General features: G+C 42.1%; 1 protein-coding gene across 1 annotated transcript; it reads right to left on the reverse strand.

The window, feature by feature from the left end:
* Nucleotides 1-1,370: 1,370 nt before the first annotated feature.
* Nucleotides 1,371-8,847, reverse strand: LOC135541336 (stanniocalcin-like). Its single transcript, XM_064967510.1, has 4 exons — nucleotides 8,545-8,847; nucleotides 5,943-6,085; nucleotides 5,615-5,826; nucleotides 1,371-4,851 (listed from the first exon to the last, which is right to left on the reverse strand). Exons 1-4 carry the CDS (start codon nucleotides 8,657-8,659, stop codon nucleotides 4,560-4,562), a joined length of 762 nt encoding a protein of 253 aa, XP_064823582.1. The 5' UTR covers nucleotides 8,660-8,847; the 3' UTR covers nucleotides 1,371-4,559.
* Between the last annotated feature and the right edge of the window lie 11,504 nt (nucleotides 8,848-20,351).

The following is a 20,351-nucleotide window of genomic DNA, read 5'->3' on the forward strand; positions in this document are numbered from 1 at the left end:
AGCTTTGAGATTGCCTGTAATGACAACAAGCTCAGTCCGATGATGCTGTGACACACCGCCCAAGACCAAATAAATCCCGCTCCAGAGTACAGGCCTCGATGTAACACTCATTCCTTCGAACATAAACACAAATCCGACCATCACCCTGTAGTGCTGTCTCAGGCGCCTCACAGTACGGACATTACAATTTATTGCCCTGGCCACATCTGCAGTCCTCATGCCTCCTTGCAGCATGCCTAAGGCACCTTCACGCAGATGAGCAGGGACCCTGGGCATCTTTCTTTTGGTGTTTTCAGAGTCAGTAGAAAGGCCTCTTTAGTGTCCTAAGTTTTCATAACTGTGACCTTAATTGCCTACCGTCTGTCAGCTGTTAGTGTCTTAACAACCGTTCCACAGGTGCATGTTCATTAATTGTTTATGGTTCATTGAACAAGCATGGGAAACAGTGTTTAAACCCTTTACAATGAAGATCTGTGTTATTTATAAGTTATTTGGATTTTTATGAATTATCTTTGAAAGGCAGGGTCCTGGAAAAGGAATGTTTCTTTTTTTGCCGAGTTTGTGTAAAAGCATGGTGCAGAAGACTTGCACTTCTGAACATGATCCCTGGCTTTATGAAGCAAGTGCAGTATTCCCACTCATCTCACAAAGCGCATGTGCTTTATGTCCACTATATATTTTCCTCCAGTGAAGAGAATGCCCCCTTGTGACCAGATTCAAACCCACCAGAAAACCTCTCCTGTTTGTCTCCTAGCAAACACATACCGTTGTAATCATAGAGGACTAATGGAGAAGCACATTTTTCTTCCAGAGAGTGATCCTGCCTTGCACTGGGATTATTTTAAGGATATTACACATCTATACTAATAATAAAAGGGGCTAGTGCCTTGCACTGTGTAAGATAATGGGATGATGACTTGCATGTGAGTGTCTCTTTAAAAGCAGAACATGTTGGAATCACTCTATGCAGAGCAGCTGCATCACCTATCCCTGGGACTGGAGTGCTGCTGATGAGAAAGCCCTACAGGACTCTTCCAAATTGGCATGAAATGATATTTGCCTCTGACTGAGATAGCGGCCATGCAGCCACTCGCGTACCGCTCTCTCTTCTCCTGGGGCACTCCAATGATACAGGCACTTTGCAGTTTCAGCTCGTTTGTGCTCAAGTTTTCAGAAAGTACATTTTCATAAGGATGTGCTATGTTAGTCCTTGTTTTCTACTTCATGGGTACAATTCATTATAGATATTCTTAATTGCTAATACTTGCACTTTGTTTTCAGATTTGAAGTTTAGATGTACGGTATGTGTTAACAGAACCAGTTTTACATGTTAGTCAAATGAAAGCAGTCAACACATGTGATACCATATGCCAGATATGATAATAGTTTATTTCTAATCAGCAAAGACACACAGTTGATGTATTTGTATCTTTCATAATTTTTAGCACAGAGAAAAAAGCCATACATCCATGTATACATAATGGGTATATATGTAGATGGGTATGTATTAAAGTGCAAGTGATTCACAAGGATCAATCATGCTTAACATAGCTACTGTATTCGGAACTTCAGCAAGTAATCTCCTCAAATGGCTTACTGATAACTTTCATCTATGAATTTGAAAGTAAAGTAACTGTCACTACGATTACGATTTCACTCTTACTGATCACCCAAGTAGTTTTAATTCTGGCAAATTGATTTCAAGTCTTGAGGGGAAAGAGTACCATGGAGTTCCAGAGTTCAGGGAGCCCAGTCCCCAGCCTGCCATAAACATATGGTGTATCAACAGAAAATGCTGCTGCCAATTTCACTGATGTCCCTAAGGATAGATTTAGCTAATAATCCAGTAGGCCTACCACCAAAATGCACCCTATTATTGTCTTGCAACAAATAGCCTAATGAATAAAACAAAATGTCTCGAAAGAACAAAATATGACTTGTAAGTCTGTTAATTTAATTCTCATATTTGCCTATTACAGACTTTCATACACTATGCACCTTTAACTAAACACACATAAAATATGTCAATGAACCATCTAGGTTTGGGCACATCCTCACCAGAACAAACATTCAATATAAGATACATTCTCTAAAGTTACCCAGATTTTGGATTTATAAGCATAGTCTCAAGGGAGAGGAAATAAACAGAATACTATTGTCAAATATGTCCACTGCAAGCAACATTCAAATAAATGTACAAATTCCAGAAGAAGTACCAAACTGAATGAAAATGGTAAAATGCAAGTATACAGATTGATGCCAGGGTCTGTGAATGTGTTTTCACCATAGATATCCAAGTAAATGTAAAGTGATAATCTATCATACAGGGGAGCAAGCTATTGTTTAGCAGCAAATGTTTTGGATTTTGTCCAGCTATTACAGACACAGAAATACATGTATTAACAGTATAGGAAGGAAGTAGTCCCAACCCATCGCAAGTGATGAATGTTCCAATGCCCATTTATAGTGGTCATAAGAGATGCAAAGTGCATATGTAACATTAGTAGTACGATACACTACATTGCTAATACAGTCTTAACATTTGAGTGATTTTTTCCTTACTTTTTCTTTTTAATATACACTATATTGCTACTAAAAGCAAGATATTATTATATCCCAAGAAAAAGACAAAACAAAAAACAATACAACATAAACCACATCAACAAACACAGAAACAGAAAGGGGGAGTCTAGGGGCACATTGCATTGCCTGCATACTTCACTATGAGTATGGGAGCAAATGAGCTGCTGCCACATTCATTCAGCATCAGCTGGCACTGTTTGTGACAAAGGGCAAAGTTGTGTGTTATTGTGAATCCTCCATATGAGAGATTATTGCATAGGTTTGTGAGTTCTTAACATTTCAAATGATTTGGTATTGTAAAACCACCAGATCTCTCTAACATTATTTTCCCCTTGTGCACATCGCCTTCATCCAGGCATGTGTGAAAAGTCTCTTGAATTAACCTCCCTTTATTGAAGCACTTATGGAGTAATGTCACCAGGATAACCTTTCTGAGAGAAACATTATTTTGCATGATATTAAGGATAGATCCAGCAAATGCTTTGCAGTTCAGTCTTCAAGTTTAGCTGTTAAATGTACAATGAATGGCATGACCACAATTTCTCTCTACCTTCATAACATAATCAATCGTGCTTGGAAAATACACACACATTCCTAACAGAGTCCCCTTGCACCAGTACATAAGTGACAATGTTTGCAACATGGGTTGTTTAAGTGACAGTCCCATGTAACACTCATAAAGAAGATCACCTGACTTGAATGACCAACTTGTTCCCCTATGTCCAGCACAGAGTCATAACATGAGTCCTATATTCAGTCAACAGAGAGGACAATGTAGAGATTGGCAGATCCTATAGTATTTGATCATGAGCCCCCACTGAAATAGAAGCTATGACCAAAATGCACATTAAAATTGTATATCTGTAACTTAACTAAAACTACAGCAACATAATAAAATAACAAGTTAAATAATATAGTAGGAAAATAAATATCAATATTATACCAACAAGGCTTTTAAATAGTCATTATCAACACTGGAAGTCAGTGTGTATGATCCAAACCCTCCATGTCATATTCATCAGGGAGATTGTTGTTCATCTAATGGGGTGGCCTCTATCAATCTCAGGTGGTCACCTGCTCATAATTTACACTGCTGGTACACACTTACTGTGAACTGAGTGTTTCAGGACAGAAGAGATGTAATGGTATCTAAACAATGCTATATTCTCTGGTATAGGAGTTAGCTACATGGCATTCCGGGTGGTTTCAAGTTAAGTTAACTTCCTGTGCAAAGTTTATTGGGATAGCTCTCATCTGAGGGACATGCATCTCTCACAGATCTGGCTGTTGCCATCAGAGACTAATAACTCAATAAATAAAATAATCCTGTTTGTGTCAGTGACTATGTGACACTGATTTCTATAGCACATGCTTACCTATTTTAATGGTCTCATCATAATATAGAAATATCTCACATTTACTGTATGAAACATCTAGTAATTAACTAATAGTAATCACATTTAATTATCTATTGATGAAGATATTGATGACATATCAATTGATATTATATTAATGGATAAACATTTGTATTCTGCAACCCATTTTTTTTTACATTTGTGCTCTATAGATATGAACCATACCTGCAAGTTTGTGCTTGAAATCCTAGACAGGAAACTTAAAGGGACATCATCCCACTAGGCTCTCAGATAATTCATATCAAGTGTGGGGAGTGAACAGGAATGGACAGGGCCAAGTTGTGGAGATACAATAGAATACAATACAACATGTTCAATGAACTTGGTGAGTGATAGAGTTGGGAAATAGTTTAGGGGAGGGGATCCTCTCAAACCTTAGGTACAGTATCTCTCACACTCAAACTCTGATATAAAATATACTTGAAACACATTGGATATTCTCTTAGAGGTGCATGTTATTTTCCAGTCTGGAGAGGAATGATTCTTAAATACCCAAGGGAAGAGACCACTGTTGGCTTATGTTTTTGAGGGGTGTGTGTAGTTTCCGGATCTGAGTGGGAGTTAGGAGCTGTCACCAGTGGCACGCTTCTTGCTAAAATGGCTGGCAGAGTCTCTGTTGCGTAGACCAGGCTGGATCTTATACATGTGTGGGCCCATTGACAACCGTGAGCTCCTTCGGCCCTCCACTCCAGTTGGAACGGCAGCAGCAGCAACCGAGGGGCAGGGTTTGTTCTGCAGAAGCTGGAAGAGAATGGTCATCTCTGGGCCAAGTCTGGACACCATACTGGCCCTCAGCAGGTCCACAGTCTCCTCATCACAGTTCATCAGGCTCTGGAGGAGCTTACCGTAAAACCTGCAAAAGGATGCAGCATTCATGTATTTTTGTTGCTGTTATTTACATTTTTTATTTTAAAGCTGTAATATGTAACTTTTTGGGCAACCGACAAAATTCACATAGAAATGTGAGTTATACATCAGTCATTCTCATTGAAAGCAAGTCTAAGAAGCGGTAGCTCAGTTCTATGTGCACTATTTCTATGCTTCCCATTTTTAAGTTTAGTTTTTGTCTTTTACTTTCGGTTTTGTATACCAGCTTCAAACAGCTCAATATGCAATATTTTGGGTTATGGAAAATATATTTCACAGTGATTTAGCTGGTACAATCTACAATATACTTGCTTGTTATGTCACTTAAAGTAAATTTAGGCCAACTATTAGAATTTTAGCAACCAGGAAATGGCGGAGCGATTTCTACATAGTGCAGAATTTGAGTCATTTAGAAGACACTCTTACAGTTAGTGCGTTCATCTTAACATAGCTAGCTAGGGCAACCACACTTATCTCAGTCATAGTAAGCCCATTTTTCCTCAATAAAGTAGCTAAAAGCAAAGTCAGTGCTAATAAGGGGGTAAAAAAGTCAAGTGCGAGTGTTAGCTCATGGAAGGCTTTTTTTAATTTTTACAATTTTATCAAAATGTCTTAGGAGCCCAGTGAAATGTATTTCCTTCAGTAGAGTTAGTGTACCAAATACATAGATTTTGTTGTACTAAGATAAAGTAAAAAAAAAACAGAAATGGAAGCCCTTTGACCTAGGAACTTTTTTGCTAGGAACTCACCTGTTGGGGAAGTGGCTTGGGAGCTGAGCCACCTCTCCAATAGCATCTGGATTGGTGCGGGCGATAGTGCAGATATCCAGCTTGCTGTAGCACTCCTCCTGAACTTCTGAGGTCATTCTTTGGAAGGTGGAGCAGCGGCGGATGGTGAGGAACACCTTGGAGGTGATGCCGTTGGCAATGCACTTGAGGCTCTCTTTCACAAAGGCTTTACCCTGCACAAAACCACATAATTTCACAGTCATATCAAAAACATGACTTAACTTCAGTTAACAGGTTTAATCTACAGCGACATACTGTCAGATTTGAAAAGAGAAAGAATTTACCATACCTGAGTGTCAAATTTAGCTGCACTGTACAGAAAGGACTTGCAGATGTCGTGCATGCCATCTGTGTCACACGTGGAGTTCTCCAGACATGCGAAGGCTCCACAGCCTACTTGGAGGGCACTGTTCAGACAGCGTGCCACGTCAGCTGTAGACTCAGAGAGGGAAGGGACCATAAGCAGGGGGCAGGCTATCATATAGCTCTCAACAATAATGGAAAGATAACCAGTCTGTTTTGATTGGAAACCAAACAATTAAGGGATTTGATGATAATTTGCATGCAAAGTTGATTCAATGCTGCGATCATAACTATTCAGACAAATCACAACTTGACTGCTCATTGGACACCTTCAACTTTTTAAGACTGGGACACAATTTACCATAATTACATTTCCTCTTCCTGGCAAATCATTTCATGAATATTCTACACACACACACACACACACACACACGTACACACACACACGTACACACACACACGTACACACACACACGTACACACACACACACACACACTCTCTCTCTCTCTCTTCAGGATCAGGTTCCGCTGACTGTCCCTTTTGGCACCAGACCCCTTGTTTCCATTACCCTCACATGCGACAAGACAATAACATGCAGCATTTGGAAGGCGTGCCAAACCACCTCTGACACTCATCACCATGGACTGTGCACACTTAAAAGTACAGTCATGTACCCTGGCTTGGGTCACTGCCTCAATCCTCATAAATAGACCTAATGTTCATGTTTCACATAAATATTGCCTCAGACTTAATATTAAAGAGCAAGCTGACATACACAGCTGTGTAAACTACTCTGACAAGAGGTAAAGATATAAAGTAACCAGAAAACCCCTAAATGTCTTCCAATGAATGCCTCCATTGTCCATTTAGTAAGACTGGGACAAGTTCATGGTAAGAAGCATACAGCAATTGTAACAATGAGCTGATGTACTGTATGCCTCAGACGGATGCACTCTCACTCATTTAACATTTTTTGGTCCCCCCCCCACCCCCCCGTAATGAATTAGCCAATCTGCGATGAATCTAAATGGCTGTCAAGCAGATATGATTGATCTCTAAGAAGCACAATGCTCTAATCACTAATCAAACTGTCCCACCACTGTATCGCTCAGGTCATGGGAGAATTAATAAATAAATAAGATTTCAACAGATACACACTCCTTCAGCATCTCTTACTGGCAAGACCAAGGAGGCCCATGCAGCAGATACTTAGTCTGAGGTAACCAATGCATTGGTTTAACTGAAATAACAATAATGACTTAAGGAGATCACAGAGATAACACCTCATTCATAGCCATATTTCCTAACATGGGCCTGGCTTTCATTGGGAAAGCAACTTTTTCATATATCATACACATTTTGGAAATAGAGTGCAGAAACATTTAATCCATCCCTCTGGCAACCAATTTAAGCATAATGTTATGCATGGAGTTGAATAGATAGCCCAATCCGATGTAGACCTAGGCCATGAATTTTTTTTTTCTTGCTATACAATAGCTTTCCTCTTTTTAGGGGCAGTGCTCGGTGGAAAGATGTTATTTTCACTTTATTAATTGCACGGGAATACGATTGGCAGTCACAGTTGGCAAACCATTGAAAAGGGACATAAAGCCTACTGATTGAGTAAGTAGGGACGCACGTCACGCGAAAACTTGTGCCCTATGAGTCTTCGAATCTGGATATCATCCCTGGCCAATGGCCAGCATTCTTTCCCCAAAGAAACTCTAACGTCTCCACCCTCTTTGCGTTCACCTAGAAAGCCCTACCCCATTCACGTTTCTTCCGGTATTAGGCGCTTCATTCTTCCTGTTAAGACGCCGGGAGCCAGTAGCTACAGGTGGGTGCAGTGGCGTAGCCTATGCCACCACGCACAAATCGGTATTTTATGGGGCCTACAGAAATACTGTAGTTCTATCAATACTTTACACTGGTGACTGCTTGGAATAATACCAATACATTTAAAATATGATGGCCATAGTTGTTTCGAAACACCTGTAGATCATTTGGTGGTTAAAAAAATGCTTAAACAGTGCGTAAAACAACATTATAGATAAATGCATTTAAGAAATTTAAAAAATGACTTGTAGAATAGGCTACCTGACATAAATAAATAACCATTGATGAATTTAACCACACAGGGTACAAGTGGGCTCCCCTGTATCAACTAATTCCTACAGCCTCCTTTAAAATAAATATTAATCTGATGTTCTATCCTCAGGTCAGTGACCTCGTGTTTAAGCAACCCACACGACCATCAATTCAAAGAGCATTCGTTCATAGACCATGTTTCAACATCTCATGATGGTAGGCTACAGCTTTTTCACAAACAGGTGTCAGTCACCACGAAGCTCACGCTCATCACTTGCCGGTAAAACACCGGTAGAGCACAGTGAGTAGCCTAGCCTATGTTGGAGCTATTCGGTTGTCTGTCGATCAAGGCGTTCACTTGGAAACAGAGCAGCATATCATGTAATAGCAAACATTCCCCCACTGTGCATGCAATGTAATAGTAATAATCCATTCAAATCCGTGCGAACACCGCATCCACTCAAAAACATGCTGTATTGTAAGAGAGACTATTACTTACAAGGGGTATTTGCAGAAAATCGTGCTCTTCTGGGTGAATACGACTCGTTCTGATCCAGTTCATATGCAGATGCAATCAGCACCATTAGAAGAAAAAGTCCGGTCATCAAAGGCATTGTTCAATAATCACTGATGATCTAACAAAATACAAGGAATAGTGTTTCTTGCTTATCTTATTAATAGTTCATACAGCTCTGAAGATGTACAGCGCAGCAACAATGTAAATATATCACTAAGTAGGTACCATCTACCCAATGCGGCTATTCCTCTACCCTGGACCGTACACTGATTTCCTTTGACGTGCATGACCGATAGAGCGCTGGTCTGCACGTGTTTATATGGGACTGCCGCACATTACGAGTCTCCTGGTTAGCCCAATCAAAACACAGCATCAACGACCATGCTCTCTCTCCGGTCGCCTAATTGATTGACAATTTTACAGTACATTGAAATTCAATGTGGTCTTGGGTATTTCGCGCCAATGATAGCCTACATAAATTAGTATTTGAGTTGATAAAACACTGAAGCTGTAGTACATTTTGCCATCTCAAGTCAAAGTCAATTAGCTTATAGTTTTTTCAGTAAACAGTCAGAAATTGGTGTACCTGTTCTCTTCAAACAACCGTTAAGTGACATTTTCACTTGACTTGTTCGTTATGTTTATATGCGCCATATGCAAACTTCAGTGAGAGTGAAATATATGTCTTATTACCTGATGTTACCTGAACCCATTCAAACCAATACCACACAGGCTATTTCTGCAGTTTCCATTTGGTAAAATAGACAGGGCAGATTAGTGGCAACATTGACACTGGGTGAAATTCTCGGCAACCCATCAATCCAGTTTATGCCAGCACAAATGTATACATTCCATCTTGAAACAATGCTAAAAACAAATATTATGGTCTACCGGAAGGAATATAATGGTATATTGTGTATACAGTAGGCTTATTGCTTAGGCTAATAGATGTGATTTAGTAACCTGCGTCTTTAGTCAAATGTATTGCGAGCTTTGTCTTACTTACATTTCTTAAAATAATATAAACTGAAATTATTCAAATAATTTGACTTTTATCGCATGATTGGCATTTTGCTAAACCATGTTCAATAAATGAGACTATTGTTTGTTTAATGGACAACATTTATTTAACATTGAGATAACATACTTTATGTCAATAATGAGGTAGTTTATGTATGGATAGCCATCAATGTTGATGTATTTCCTGGTTTGCTGCATGCAGGTGAGACGTGGTAGCCAGGCACGGATCCAAACGAGTTGTAGCTGCACATGCCAGAGGGAGGCCAATAATGTGTCATCCAAGTCTGAGCATGGCAACGTCCTTGATCTATTCAAACCAAATCAAATTGTATTCGTCACATGCTTCGTAAACAGCAGGTGTAGACTAACAGTGAAATGCATAAGGGGCCTTCCAAACAATGCAGAGAGAGAGAGAGAACTTAGAGAAAAAATAGAAAAGTAATAACAGGTAATAATAAAAGTAATAATAAATACACAATGAGTAACAATAACTTAGCTATAACCACAGGATACCAGTACCAAGTCGATGGGCAGGCGTGGGACGTAATTGAGGTAGATATATACGTATACATAGGAATAAAGTGACTAGGCAACAGGATAAATAATAAACATAAGCAGCAGCATATGTGATGAGTATAAAACGTTTGTGTAAAAAGGGTCAATGCAGATAGTCCAGGTAAGTATTTGGTTAACTATTTAAGTAACTTTTTATTAGTTTTAAGGCTTGGGGGTAGGGGCTGTTTCTGTTGGTTCTGCAACCGCTTGCCATGCGGTAGCAGAGAGAACAGTCTATGACTTGGTTGGCTGGAGTCTTTGAAAATTGTTAGGACCTTCCTCTGACACCAGCTGGTATAAAGGTCCTGGATGGCAGGGAGCTCAGCCCTAGTGATGTACTGTATCACCTAGTCGTTGGATGCCAATCAGTTGCCAGTCGTTGGATGCCAAGCAGTGATGCAGCCAGTCAAAATGCTCTCAATGGTGCAGCTGTAAAACGTTTTGAGGATCTGAGGCCCCATGCCAAATCTTTTTAGCCTTTTGAGGGGAAGAGGCATTGTCGTGCCCTCTTCACAACTGTGTTGGTGTGTGGACACCAAGGAACTTGATGCTCTCGATCCGCTACACTACAGCGCCGTCGATGTGAATGGAGGCGTGAACGGCCCCCTATTCCCTGTAGTCCACAATCATCTCCTTTTTCTTGCTGATGTTGAGGGAGAGGTTGTTGTCCTGGCACCATACTGCCAGGTCTCTGTCCTGCTCTCTATAGGCTGTCTCATCATCATCGGTAATTAGGCCTACCATCATCGTATTGCCAGCAAACTTAATGATGGTTTTGGAGTCATACGTGGCAACGCAGTCGTGGTTGAACGGGGAGTACAGGATGGGACTAAGCACGCACAGCTGAGGGCCCCCCCGGGTGCAGTGTCAGCTTGGCAGATGTGTTGTTGCCTACCTTCACTACCTGGGGGTGGCCCATCAGGAAGTTCAGAATCTAGTTGCAGAAGGAGGTGTTCAGTCACAGGGTCCTTAGCTTAGTGATGAGCTTGGAGGGCACTATGGCGTTGAACGCTGAGCTGTTGTCAATTAACTACATTCTCACATATGTGTCCCTCTTGTCTAGGTGGGAGAGGGCAGTGTGGAGTGCAATTGAGATTGCATCATCTGAGGATCTGTTGGGGTGGTTTGCGAGTTGGAGTTGGTCCAGGGTGTCTGGGATAATTCTGTTGATGTGAGCCATGACCAGCCTTTCAAAGCATTTCATGTGGCAACAGATATGAGTGCTACAGGGCGACAGCCTTGGCGTTCTTGGGCACAGGGGCTATTGTGGTCTGCTTGAAACATGCAGGTATTACAAACTTTGACAGGGAGAGGTTGAAAATGTCAGTGAAGACACTTGCCAGCTGGTCAGCTGGTTAAGGGAATGCCAAAAGTGTGCAAAGCTGTCATGAAGGCAAAGGGTGGCTATTTGAAGAATCTCACATTTTAATGTGTTTAATACTTTTTGGGTTACTACATGATTCCATATGTCTTATTTCATAGTTTTGAAGTATTCACGATTATTATACAATGTAGAAAATAGTAAAAATAAAGAAAAACCCTTGAATTAGTAGGTGTTCTAAAACTTTTGACCAGTTGTAACGGTTTTCTTCCTGGGAAGGAGAGGCAGACCAAAACGCAGCGTGGTTAGGGTTAAAAATCTTTAATCAAGACGAATACCGAGAAAACACTACAACTATACCAAACAATAAATGTGAAAACCGAAACAGTCCTGTGTGGTGATACAAACACAGACACGGAAACAACCACCCACAAAACCCAACACCAAACACGCTACCTAAATATGGTTCCCAATCAGAGACAATGACTAACACCTGCCTCTGATTGAGAACCATATCAGGCCCAAACACAGAAACAGACAAACTAGACATCCAACATAGAATGCCCACTCAGATCACACCCTGACCAAACAAAACATAGAAACATACAAAGCAAACTATGGTCAGGGTGTGACAGTACCCCCCCCCCCCCCAAGGTGCGGACTCCGGCCACAAAACCTGAACCTATTGGGTAGGGTCTGGGTGGGCATCTGTCCGCGGTGGCGGCTCTGGTGCTGGACGTGGCCCCCACTTCACCATAGTCTTAGTCCGCCTCATTGTCCGCCTTCGTGGCCTCCTAACCACGGCGACCCTTCTAAATGACCCCACTGGACTGAGGGGCAGCACGGGACAGAGGGGCAGCTCGGGACAGAGGGGCAGCTCGGGACAGAAGGACAGCTCGCGACTGAGGTGCAGCTCGGGATTGAGGGGCAGCTCAGTGCTGAGGGGTAGCTCTGGCGGATCCTGGCTGAATGGCGGCTCTGGCGGATCCTGGCTGAATGGTGGCTCTAGCGGATCCTGGCTGACTGGCGGCTCTGGCGGATCCTGGCTGACTGGCGGCTCTGGCGGATCCTGGCTGACTGGCGGCTCTGGCAGATCCTGGCTGACTGGCGGTTCTGGCAGATCCTGGCTGAGTGGCGGCTCTGGCGGATCCTGGCTGACTGGCGGCACTGGCGGCTCCTTGCAGACTGGCGGCTCTGGTGGCTCCTTGCAGACTGGCGGCTCTGGCGGCTCCTTGCAGACTGGCGGCTCTGGCAGCTCCTTGCAGACTGGCGGCTCTGGCGGCTCCTTGCAGACTGGTGGCTCTGGCGGCTCAGGACAGACGGGAGACTCTGATGGCGCTGGGCAGACGGGTAGCTCAGGCGCTGGACGGAGGAGCTCTGGCGCCTCTGGACTGAGGGGCGGATGCTCTGGCATCGCCGGACAGGCGGGAGACTCCGGCAGCGCTGGAGAGGAGGAAGGCTCCAGCAGCGCTGGAGAGGAGGAAGGCTCTGGCACCTCTGGACTGAGGGGCAGAAGCTCTGGCAGCGCCGGACAGGCGGGAGACTCCGGCAGCGCTGGACAGGCGGGAGACTCCGGCAGCGCTGGAGAGGAGGAAGGCTCCGGCAGCGCTGGACAGGCGGAAGCACCTGTATGGATGAGACGAAGAGACAGCCTGGTGCGGGGGGCTGCCACCGGAGGGCTGGTAGGTGGAGGTGGTACTGGAAAGACCGGACCGTGCAGGTGCACTGGAGCTCTTGAGCACCAAGCCTGCCCAACCTTACCTGGTTGAATGCTCCCGGTCGCCCTGCCAGTGCGGTGAGGTGGAATAGCCCGCACTGGGCTGTGCAGGCGAACCGGGGACACCATGCACAAGGCTGGTGCCATGTACGCCGGTCCAAGGAGTCGCACTGGAGACCAGATGCATAGAGCCGGCTTCATGGCACTTGGCTCGATGCCCACTCTAGCCCGGCCGATACGAGGAACTGGTATGTACCGCACCGGGCTATGCACCCGCACTGGGGACACTGTGCGCTCCACAGCATAACACGGTGCCTGCCTGAGAACCATATCAGGCCCAAACACAGAAACAGACAAACTAGACATCCAACATAGAATGCCCACTCAGATCACACCCTGACCAAACAAAACATAGAAACATACAAAGCAAACTATGGTCAGGGTGTGACACTAGTAGTGTATATTATCCATATATTATATTATTGTCCTTGTTCAGCCACGACTCAGAGAAACATAGGATATTACAGTTCTTTAAGGCCCATTGATAGAATAGACTTGAATGGAGCTTGTCCATTTTGTTCTCCAGTGATTGTAGGTTTGCCCATAGAATGGAGGGTAGAGGCTGATTATTTAGTCGCTGAAGTAGTATCGTCAGTGTGCAAGCACGTCGGGCCTCTCTTACGCTTTCTTTTCCTTTTTAAACAATCAGTGGCCCCGAGCAATGTTAATACAGCCTATTAGAAATTGTAGGTCGTCTGAATTCATGTAGGACTACATGAGTGTCAAATTGGTGATATTCCACATTACAGTGGCATTATGCCAAGGTGTAATGCAGGTATCCCTAGTCTCGTTTAACCCAGAACTAGAATCTTGGTCAGATTCTCATTTACATTCTGGGTCCATACTTGTTAATTAAGAGAACGATGATTAATTCCTTCCATGTTTAAGTAGTCTGTCCATGAGAGATTAAGGTATCCCCAACTCAGTACACCCATTCATCTACCCATACAGTGCATTCTGGAATTATTCAGACTGTTTAACTTTTCCACATTTTGTTACGTTTAAGCATTGTTCTACAATTGATTAAATCATTTTCCCCCTCATCAATTTACACACAATACCCCATAATGGTAAAGCAAAAACAAGTTTTTAGAAATGTTTACAAAAATATATATACGGAAATATCACATTATCGTAAGTATTCACTCTTTACTCAATACTTTGTTGAATAACCTTTGGCAGCAATTACATCCTCAAGTCTTCTCGGGCATGACGCTACAAGCTTGGCACACCTGTATTTGGGGAGTTCCTCCCTTTATTCTCTGCAGATCCTCTCAAGCTCATCAGTTTGGATGGTGAGTGTCGCTGCACAGCTATTTCCAGGTCTCTCCAGAGATGTTCGACCGGGCTCTGGCTGGGCCACTCAATGACATTCAGAGACTTGTCCCTAGTCACTCCTGCCTTGTCTTGGCTGTGTGCTAAGGTTCGTTGTCCCGTTGGAAGGTGAACCTTCTCCCCAGTCTGAGGTCCTAAGCGCTCTGGAGCAAATTTTCATCAAGGATCTGTCTGTACTTTGCTCCGTTCATCCTTCCCTCAATCCTGACTAGTCTCCCAGTCCCTGCCGCTGAAAAACATCCCCACAGCATGATGCTGCCAACACCATGCTTCAGGCTTCTTTCAGGCGTGAGGCTTGGCATTCAGGCCACAGCGTTCAATCTTGGTTTCATCAGCCCAAAGAATCTTGTTTCTCATGGTCTGAGAGTCTTTATGTGCCTTTTGGCAAACTCCAAGTGGCTTCCGTCTGGCCACTCTACCATAAAGGCCTATTTGGTGGATTGCTGCAGAGATGGTTGTCCTTCCGGAAGGTTCTCCCATCTCCACAGAGGAACTCTAGAGCTCTGCCAGAGTGATCATCGGGTTCTTGGTCACCACCCTGACCAAGGCACTTCTCCCCCGATTGCTCAGTTTGGCCAGGCGGCCAGCTCTAGGAAGAGTCTTGGTGGTTCCAAACTTCTTCCATTTAAGACTGTTGGAAACCACTGTGTTCTTGGGGACCTTCAATGCGGCAGACATTTTTTTGTACCCTTCCCCAAATCTGTGCCTTGACACAATCCTGTCTTGGAGCTCTACGGACAATTCCTTCGACGCCATGGCTTGGTCTTTGCTCTGACATGCACTGGCAACTAAGGGACCTTATATAGACAGGTGTGTGCCTTTCTAAATCATGTCAATTCAATTGAATTTATCACAGGTTGACTCCAATCATGTTTTAGAAACATCTCGAGGATGATCAATGGAAACAGGATGCACCTGAGCTCAATTTCAAGTCTCATAACAAATGGTCTGAAAACGTATGTAAATAAGGTATTTCTGTTTTTAATTTTTAATACTTTTGCAAAAATATCTACAAACTTGTTTTCACTTTGTCATTATGGGGTATTGTGTGTAGATTGATGAAGAAAACATTTCATTTAATCCATTTTAGAATAAGGCTGTAACTTAACAAAATGTGGAAAAGGGGTCTGAGTACTTTCCAAATGCACTGTTTACATAGACCTTAGTCAAATATATTTAAACTCAATTTTTCACAATTCCTGACATTTAATCATAGTATAAATTCCCTGTCTTAGGTCATTTAGGATCACCACTTTATTTTAAGAATGTGAAAAGTCAGAATAATAGTTGAGAGAATGATTTATTTCAGCTTTTATTTCTTTCATAACATTCCCAGTGGGTCAGAAGTTTACATACACTCAATTAGTATTTGGTAGCATTGCCTTTGAATTCTTTAACTTGGGTCAAACGTTTTGGGTAGCCTTCCACAAGCTTCCCACCATACGTTGGGGAGAATTTTTGCCCATTCCTCCTGACAGAGCTGGTGTAACTGAGTCAGGTTTGTAGGCCTCCTTGCTCGCACACGTTTTTTCAGTTCTGCCCACAAAATTGAGGTCAGGGTTCTGTGATGCCCCCTCCAATACCTTGACTTTGTTGGTTGTCCTTAAGCCATTTTGCCAAAACTCTGGAAGTCTGCTTGGGGTCATTGTCCATTTGGAAGACCCATTTGAGACCAAGCTTTATCTTCCTGACCGATGTCTTGAGATGTTGCTTCAATATATCCACGTAATTTTCCATACTCACGATGCCATCTATTTTGTGAAGCGCACCAGTCCCTCCTGCAGCAAAGCACACCCACAACATGATGCTGCCACCCCCACAACATGATGCTGCCACCCCCATGCTTCACGGATGGGATGGTGTTATTCGGCTTGCAAGCCTCCCCCTTTTTCCTTCAAACATAGTGATGGTCATTATGGCCAAACAGTTCTATTTTTGTTTCATCAGACCAGAGGGCAAATCTCCAAAAAGTATGATCTTTGTCCTCATGTGCAGTTGCAAACCATAGTCTGGCGTTTTTATGGCGTTTTTGGAGCAATGTACATGTTTTTCTGTACATGTTTCCTCCACCATCTTCACAAGGTCCTTTGCTGTTGTTCTGGGATTGATCTGCACTTTTCCCACCAAAGTACATTCATCTCTAGGAGACAGAATGCGTCTCCTTTCTGAGCAGTATGACGGCTGCGTGGTCCCATGGTGTTTATACTTGCATACTATTATTTGTACAGATGAATGTGGTACCTTCAGGCATTTGGAAACTGCTCCAAAGGATGAACCAGACTTGTGGAGGTATACACTTTTTTTCTGAGGTCTTGGCTGATTTCTTTTGATTTTCCCATGATGTCAAGCAAAGAGGCACTGAGTTTGAAGGTAGGCCTTGAAATACAGGTACACAGGTACACCTCTAATTGACTCAAATTATGTCAATTAGCCTATCAGAAGCTTCTGAAGCTATGACATCATTTTCTGGAATTTTCCAAGCTGTTTAAAGGCACAGTCAACTTTGTGTATGTAAATGTCTGACCCATTGGAATTGGTATACAGTGAATTATAAGTGAAACAATCTATCTGTAAACAATTGTTGGACAAATTACTTGTGTCATGCCCAAAGTAGATGTTCTAACCGAGTTGCCAAAACTATAGTTTGTTAACAAGACATTTGTGGAGTGGTTGAAAAACGAGTTTTAATGACTCCAACCTAATTGTACGTAAACTTCTGACTTCAACTGTATGTAGCCTATACTATTCTACTAGAGTCACTTTGGTGTAAATCCAATTCAATGCCTGAGCTTGATCCCCACTTCCTGGTCTTGGAGAGCTGGTATGTGTAGGCTATGGTTCCAGCCCAGCACTAACATACCTGATTCAACAAATCATTGTATTTTCTTTCCACAGTTGCCCATTCTATTCTAACTAGAGAAATTAGTATTCGTCTCTCATCAATGCATTTTTCTATCAAGGCCATAATAGCATTTGATTTGGGAGACAAGGGAGAGACAACAGCATCCTGTTTAGAATCAAAACATTTGATCAGTTGAGTTATCTTTCATGTACCACTGTATACCCAGATACACTCTCACACACATCTGAATTAGTAGGCCTATACTTTCACTACCATCTTATATTGTTAGAAATTCCTTTTCTCCTATTAATGAGCCCTCGTTCACAATTTCATAAGCGGCTTTTTGGAAATTTCGAATGACTTTGTATTGATTAACATATTTTACAGTTATGGTATAGTTTTTATCTTTATAGGCAGTACTAGGAAATTTCCAAACATAAAATGATGAGGCCCAATATAGAATTCTCTGGCTCCTGGAAGTCTGGTCCTCAGACACCATTTAGTAATTTACAATGTTTTACCTGTTTTCCTAACGGCAAAAGTAAACTGGAACACACTCATGTGCCCTTGAGTGCTTAATATAAGAACTTCAGTGCCATTTTGGTTAAAGAAAGAATCCATATGTTTGCTCAGCATTTTATGTGAAATTACTTGTTTTCTTTTCTGGTGTTTCAAAGAGAAAAGGTTCAAAGGATTTTATAAAAGCATCTCTCTCTCTCTCTCTCTCTCTCTCTCTCTCTCTCTCTCTCTCTCTCTCTCTCTCTCTCTCTCTCTCTCTCTTTGTTATGATTGCTTTGGCGATGGTGATGCTTTAACCCTGATTGGTTTTACCCCAGAGCATCATTAGGAGCCAGGAACATTGTCAAGTCTCCTCTTGGCAGCTTGTCTTTGCTGGGTAGTTCAAACATGGCAACACAGTCTCTGTTACATATTTTAATCTTTCATAGAAAATCCCAGGGCTGTCCACTGTCAGACAGGCTTACTAGTCATTGCTGTATGGTGCAATGGTCAAATTAGTTACTCAAAATGTAACTTCCCAAATTAATTAAACAACATCTAAATCTTAATCTCAGGACATCTCTAGAAGTTAGTAAATTCCCTCCTTGTGTGTACCCAAGTACAGAATATTCCCTTGGGAATTTAGCCATACCACAAACCCATTTGAGGAGAGCATATCTGTGTCGTCTGGATAAGGGATAGTGAATCCCTTTGTCATGCTGAAGTTGGTAATTCACCTAATTTCCAGAACACAGCAGACAGAACAGACTTGCATCATGCTAGGATTTAGAACAGAGTTCAAAGACAGGACAAATCTGCCACAGAGAGTGAACACTCAATCATCTGGCGTAACACAACGTGGCAACTTTGCATTAATTTACATTGAGGTAGTTTAACTGATTTTCAGATTACACGGCACTTTGCATCCGGTCCTTTCTGTAGTCAATCGCAGATAGCTGCTCTGTCACTGCCCCATGGATATTGCAACATTTTCATTATGAGATAATAACCATCTGAGTAATGCATGCCACATCTTATGAGGATATGCCACAAACATTTTGCACATAAACTTGGCACATAAACATTTGGATACTCACATACACGAATCTTCATCAAATATGCTTCATTAACCTCATATAATACCATCATCAGATCCACTGTACTTTCTTCCAGTGCCTGCACAAACATTTCAGTTATTGTCATATACGTTCTAATGATATGCCTGTTACAGTACTGCAGTTGGAGTAGTATTGAAGTATCTGCAGTGTAAATTGTCAGTTAGTGTCACCTAAGGGTAACTGTAGCTCAGTTGGTAGAGCATGGTACTTGTAATGCCAGCATGGTGGATTTGATTCCCTGGAACACCCATATGTAAAATGTATGTACATATGACTGTAAGTCACTTTGGATAAAAGCGTCTGCTAAATGGCATATATATTATGGCATATAGTAACTGCAATTATGTTTGTGTCCACAAGAGGGACTTTGAAGGAGGCGGTATGACCGACAGGTGTAAAACATCTACAGTGACTTTTTCATCTCAAGCTGTGCCTACACTGTACTGCATAAAATCTTACCTGTGATGTGGCATGACCATTGTGTATTGAATGGAATTGATCTACTACTAGCTTTGTGGTTTCCCTGAAAAAAGCTAAATATTTTGCTGCTTTTTCAGTTTGGAGACATTACCTGCCAAAACTCTTTAAATACTGTAATAAAATGTATGTTAAAATCCTTGCTAAACTTGCCTTCCCTTTCCAGAATTTTTTGGCCAAGAACTAGTCACAATACCGTCTGAATGCCAGTAACATACCATTGTTGTTACTTACTTGGTAGGGTGAATGTGTAGGCTATGTTCCATACATACCTACAAATACTTTAATTATGTGATCAGGTGTATTAAATGTATGTCTTCAGTTGATACTGAAGATTAATTTACCTGAACTGTATGCATAATGCTGTAGCTTAGCTAATTAACTATACATATATGAGCATCTGCTAAAGGAAAAGGATTAATGCAATGAAAAAAAAGAGCCTTTCTTTTTTCTGTTTGCAGAAGCCTGCTCCTGGTCAGAGAGCTGGTACTCACACAGCTTGTTCTCATAGGGCCCACCCATTGCTATGTTGGACCTACAGTATCAGTCAAAAGTTTGGACACACTCATTCCAGGATTCTTCTGTATCTTTACTGTTTTCTACTTTGTAGAATAATGGTGAAGACATCAAAACTATGAAATAACACATACGGAATCATGTAGTAACCAAAAAAAAAAAGTGTTAAACAAATCAAAATAAATTTCATTTTTGAGATTCTTCAAAGTAGCTACCCTTTGCCTTGATGACAACTTTGCACACTCTTGGCATTCTCTCAACCAGCATCATGAGTTAGTCAAATGGAATGTATTTCAATTAACAGGTGTGCCTTCTTAAAAGTTAATTGGG

This window comes from Oncorhynchus masou, chromosome 1 (genome assembly GCF_036934945.1).
Source record: "Oncorhynchus masou masou isolate Uvic2021 chromosome 1, UVic_Omas_1.1, whole genome shotgun sequence".
Lineage (NCBI taxonomy): Eukaryota > Metazoa > Chordata > Actinopteri > Salmoniformes > Salmonidae > Oncorhynchus > Oncorhynchus masou.

Bases quoted from the DNA above. Each gene is read 5' to 3' on its own strand.
- LOC135541336 (XM_064967510.1), bottom strand. From the start codon at position 8,659: ATGCCTTTGATGACCGGACTTTTTCTTCTAATGGTGCTGATTGCATCT. The intron at 6,086-8,544 runs GTAAGTAATAGT...CTGAGTCTACAG, and splicing joins ATTTTCTGCAAATACCCCTT to CTGACGTGGCACGCTGTCTG. The intron at 5,827-5,942 runs GTATGGTAAATT...GGTTTTGTGCAG, and splicing joins CAGCTAAATTTGACACTCAG to GGTAAAGCCTTTGTGAAAGA.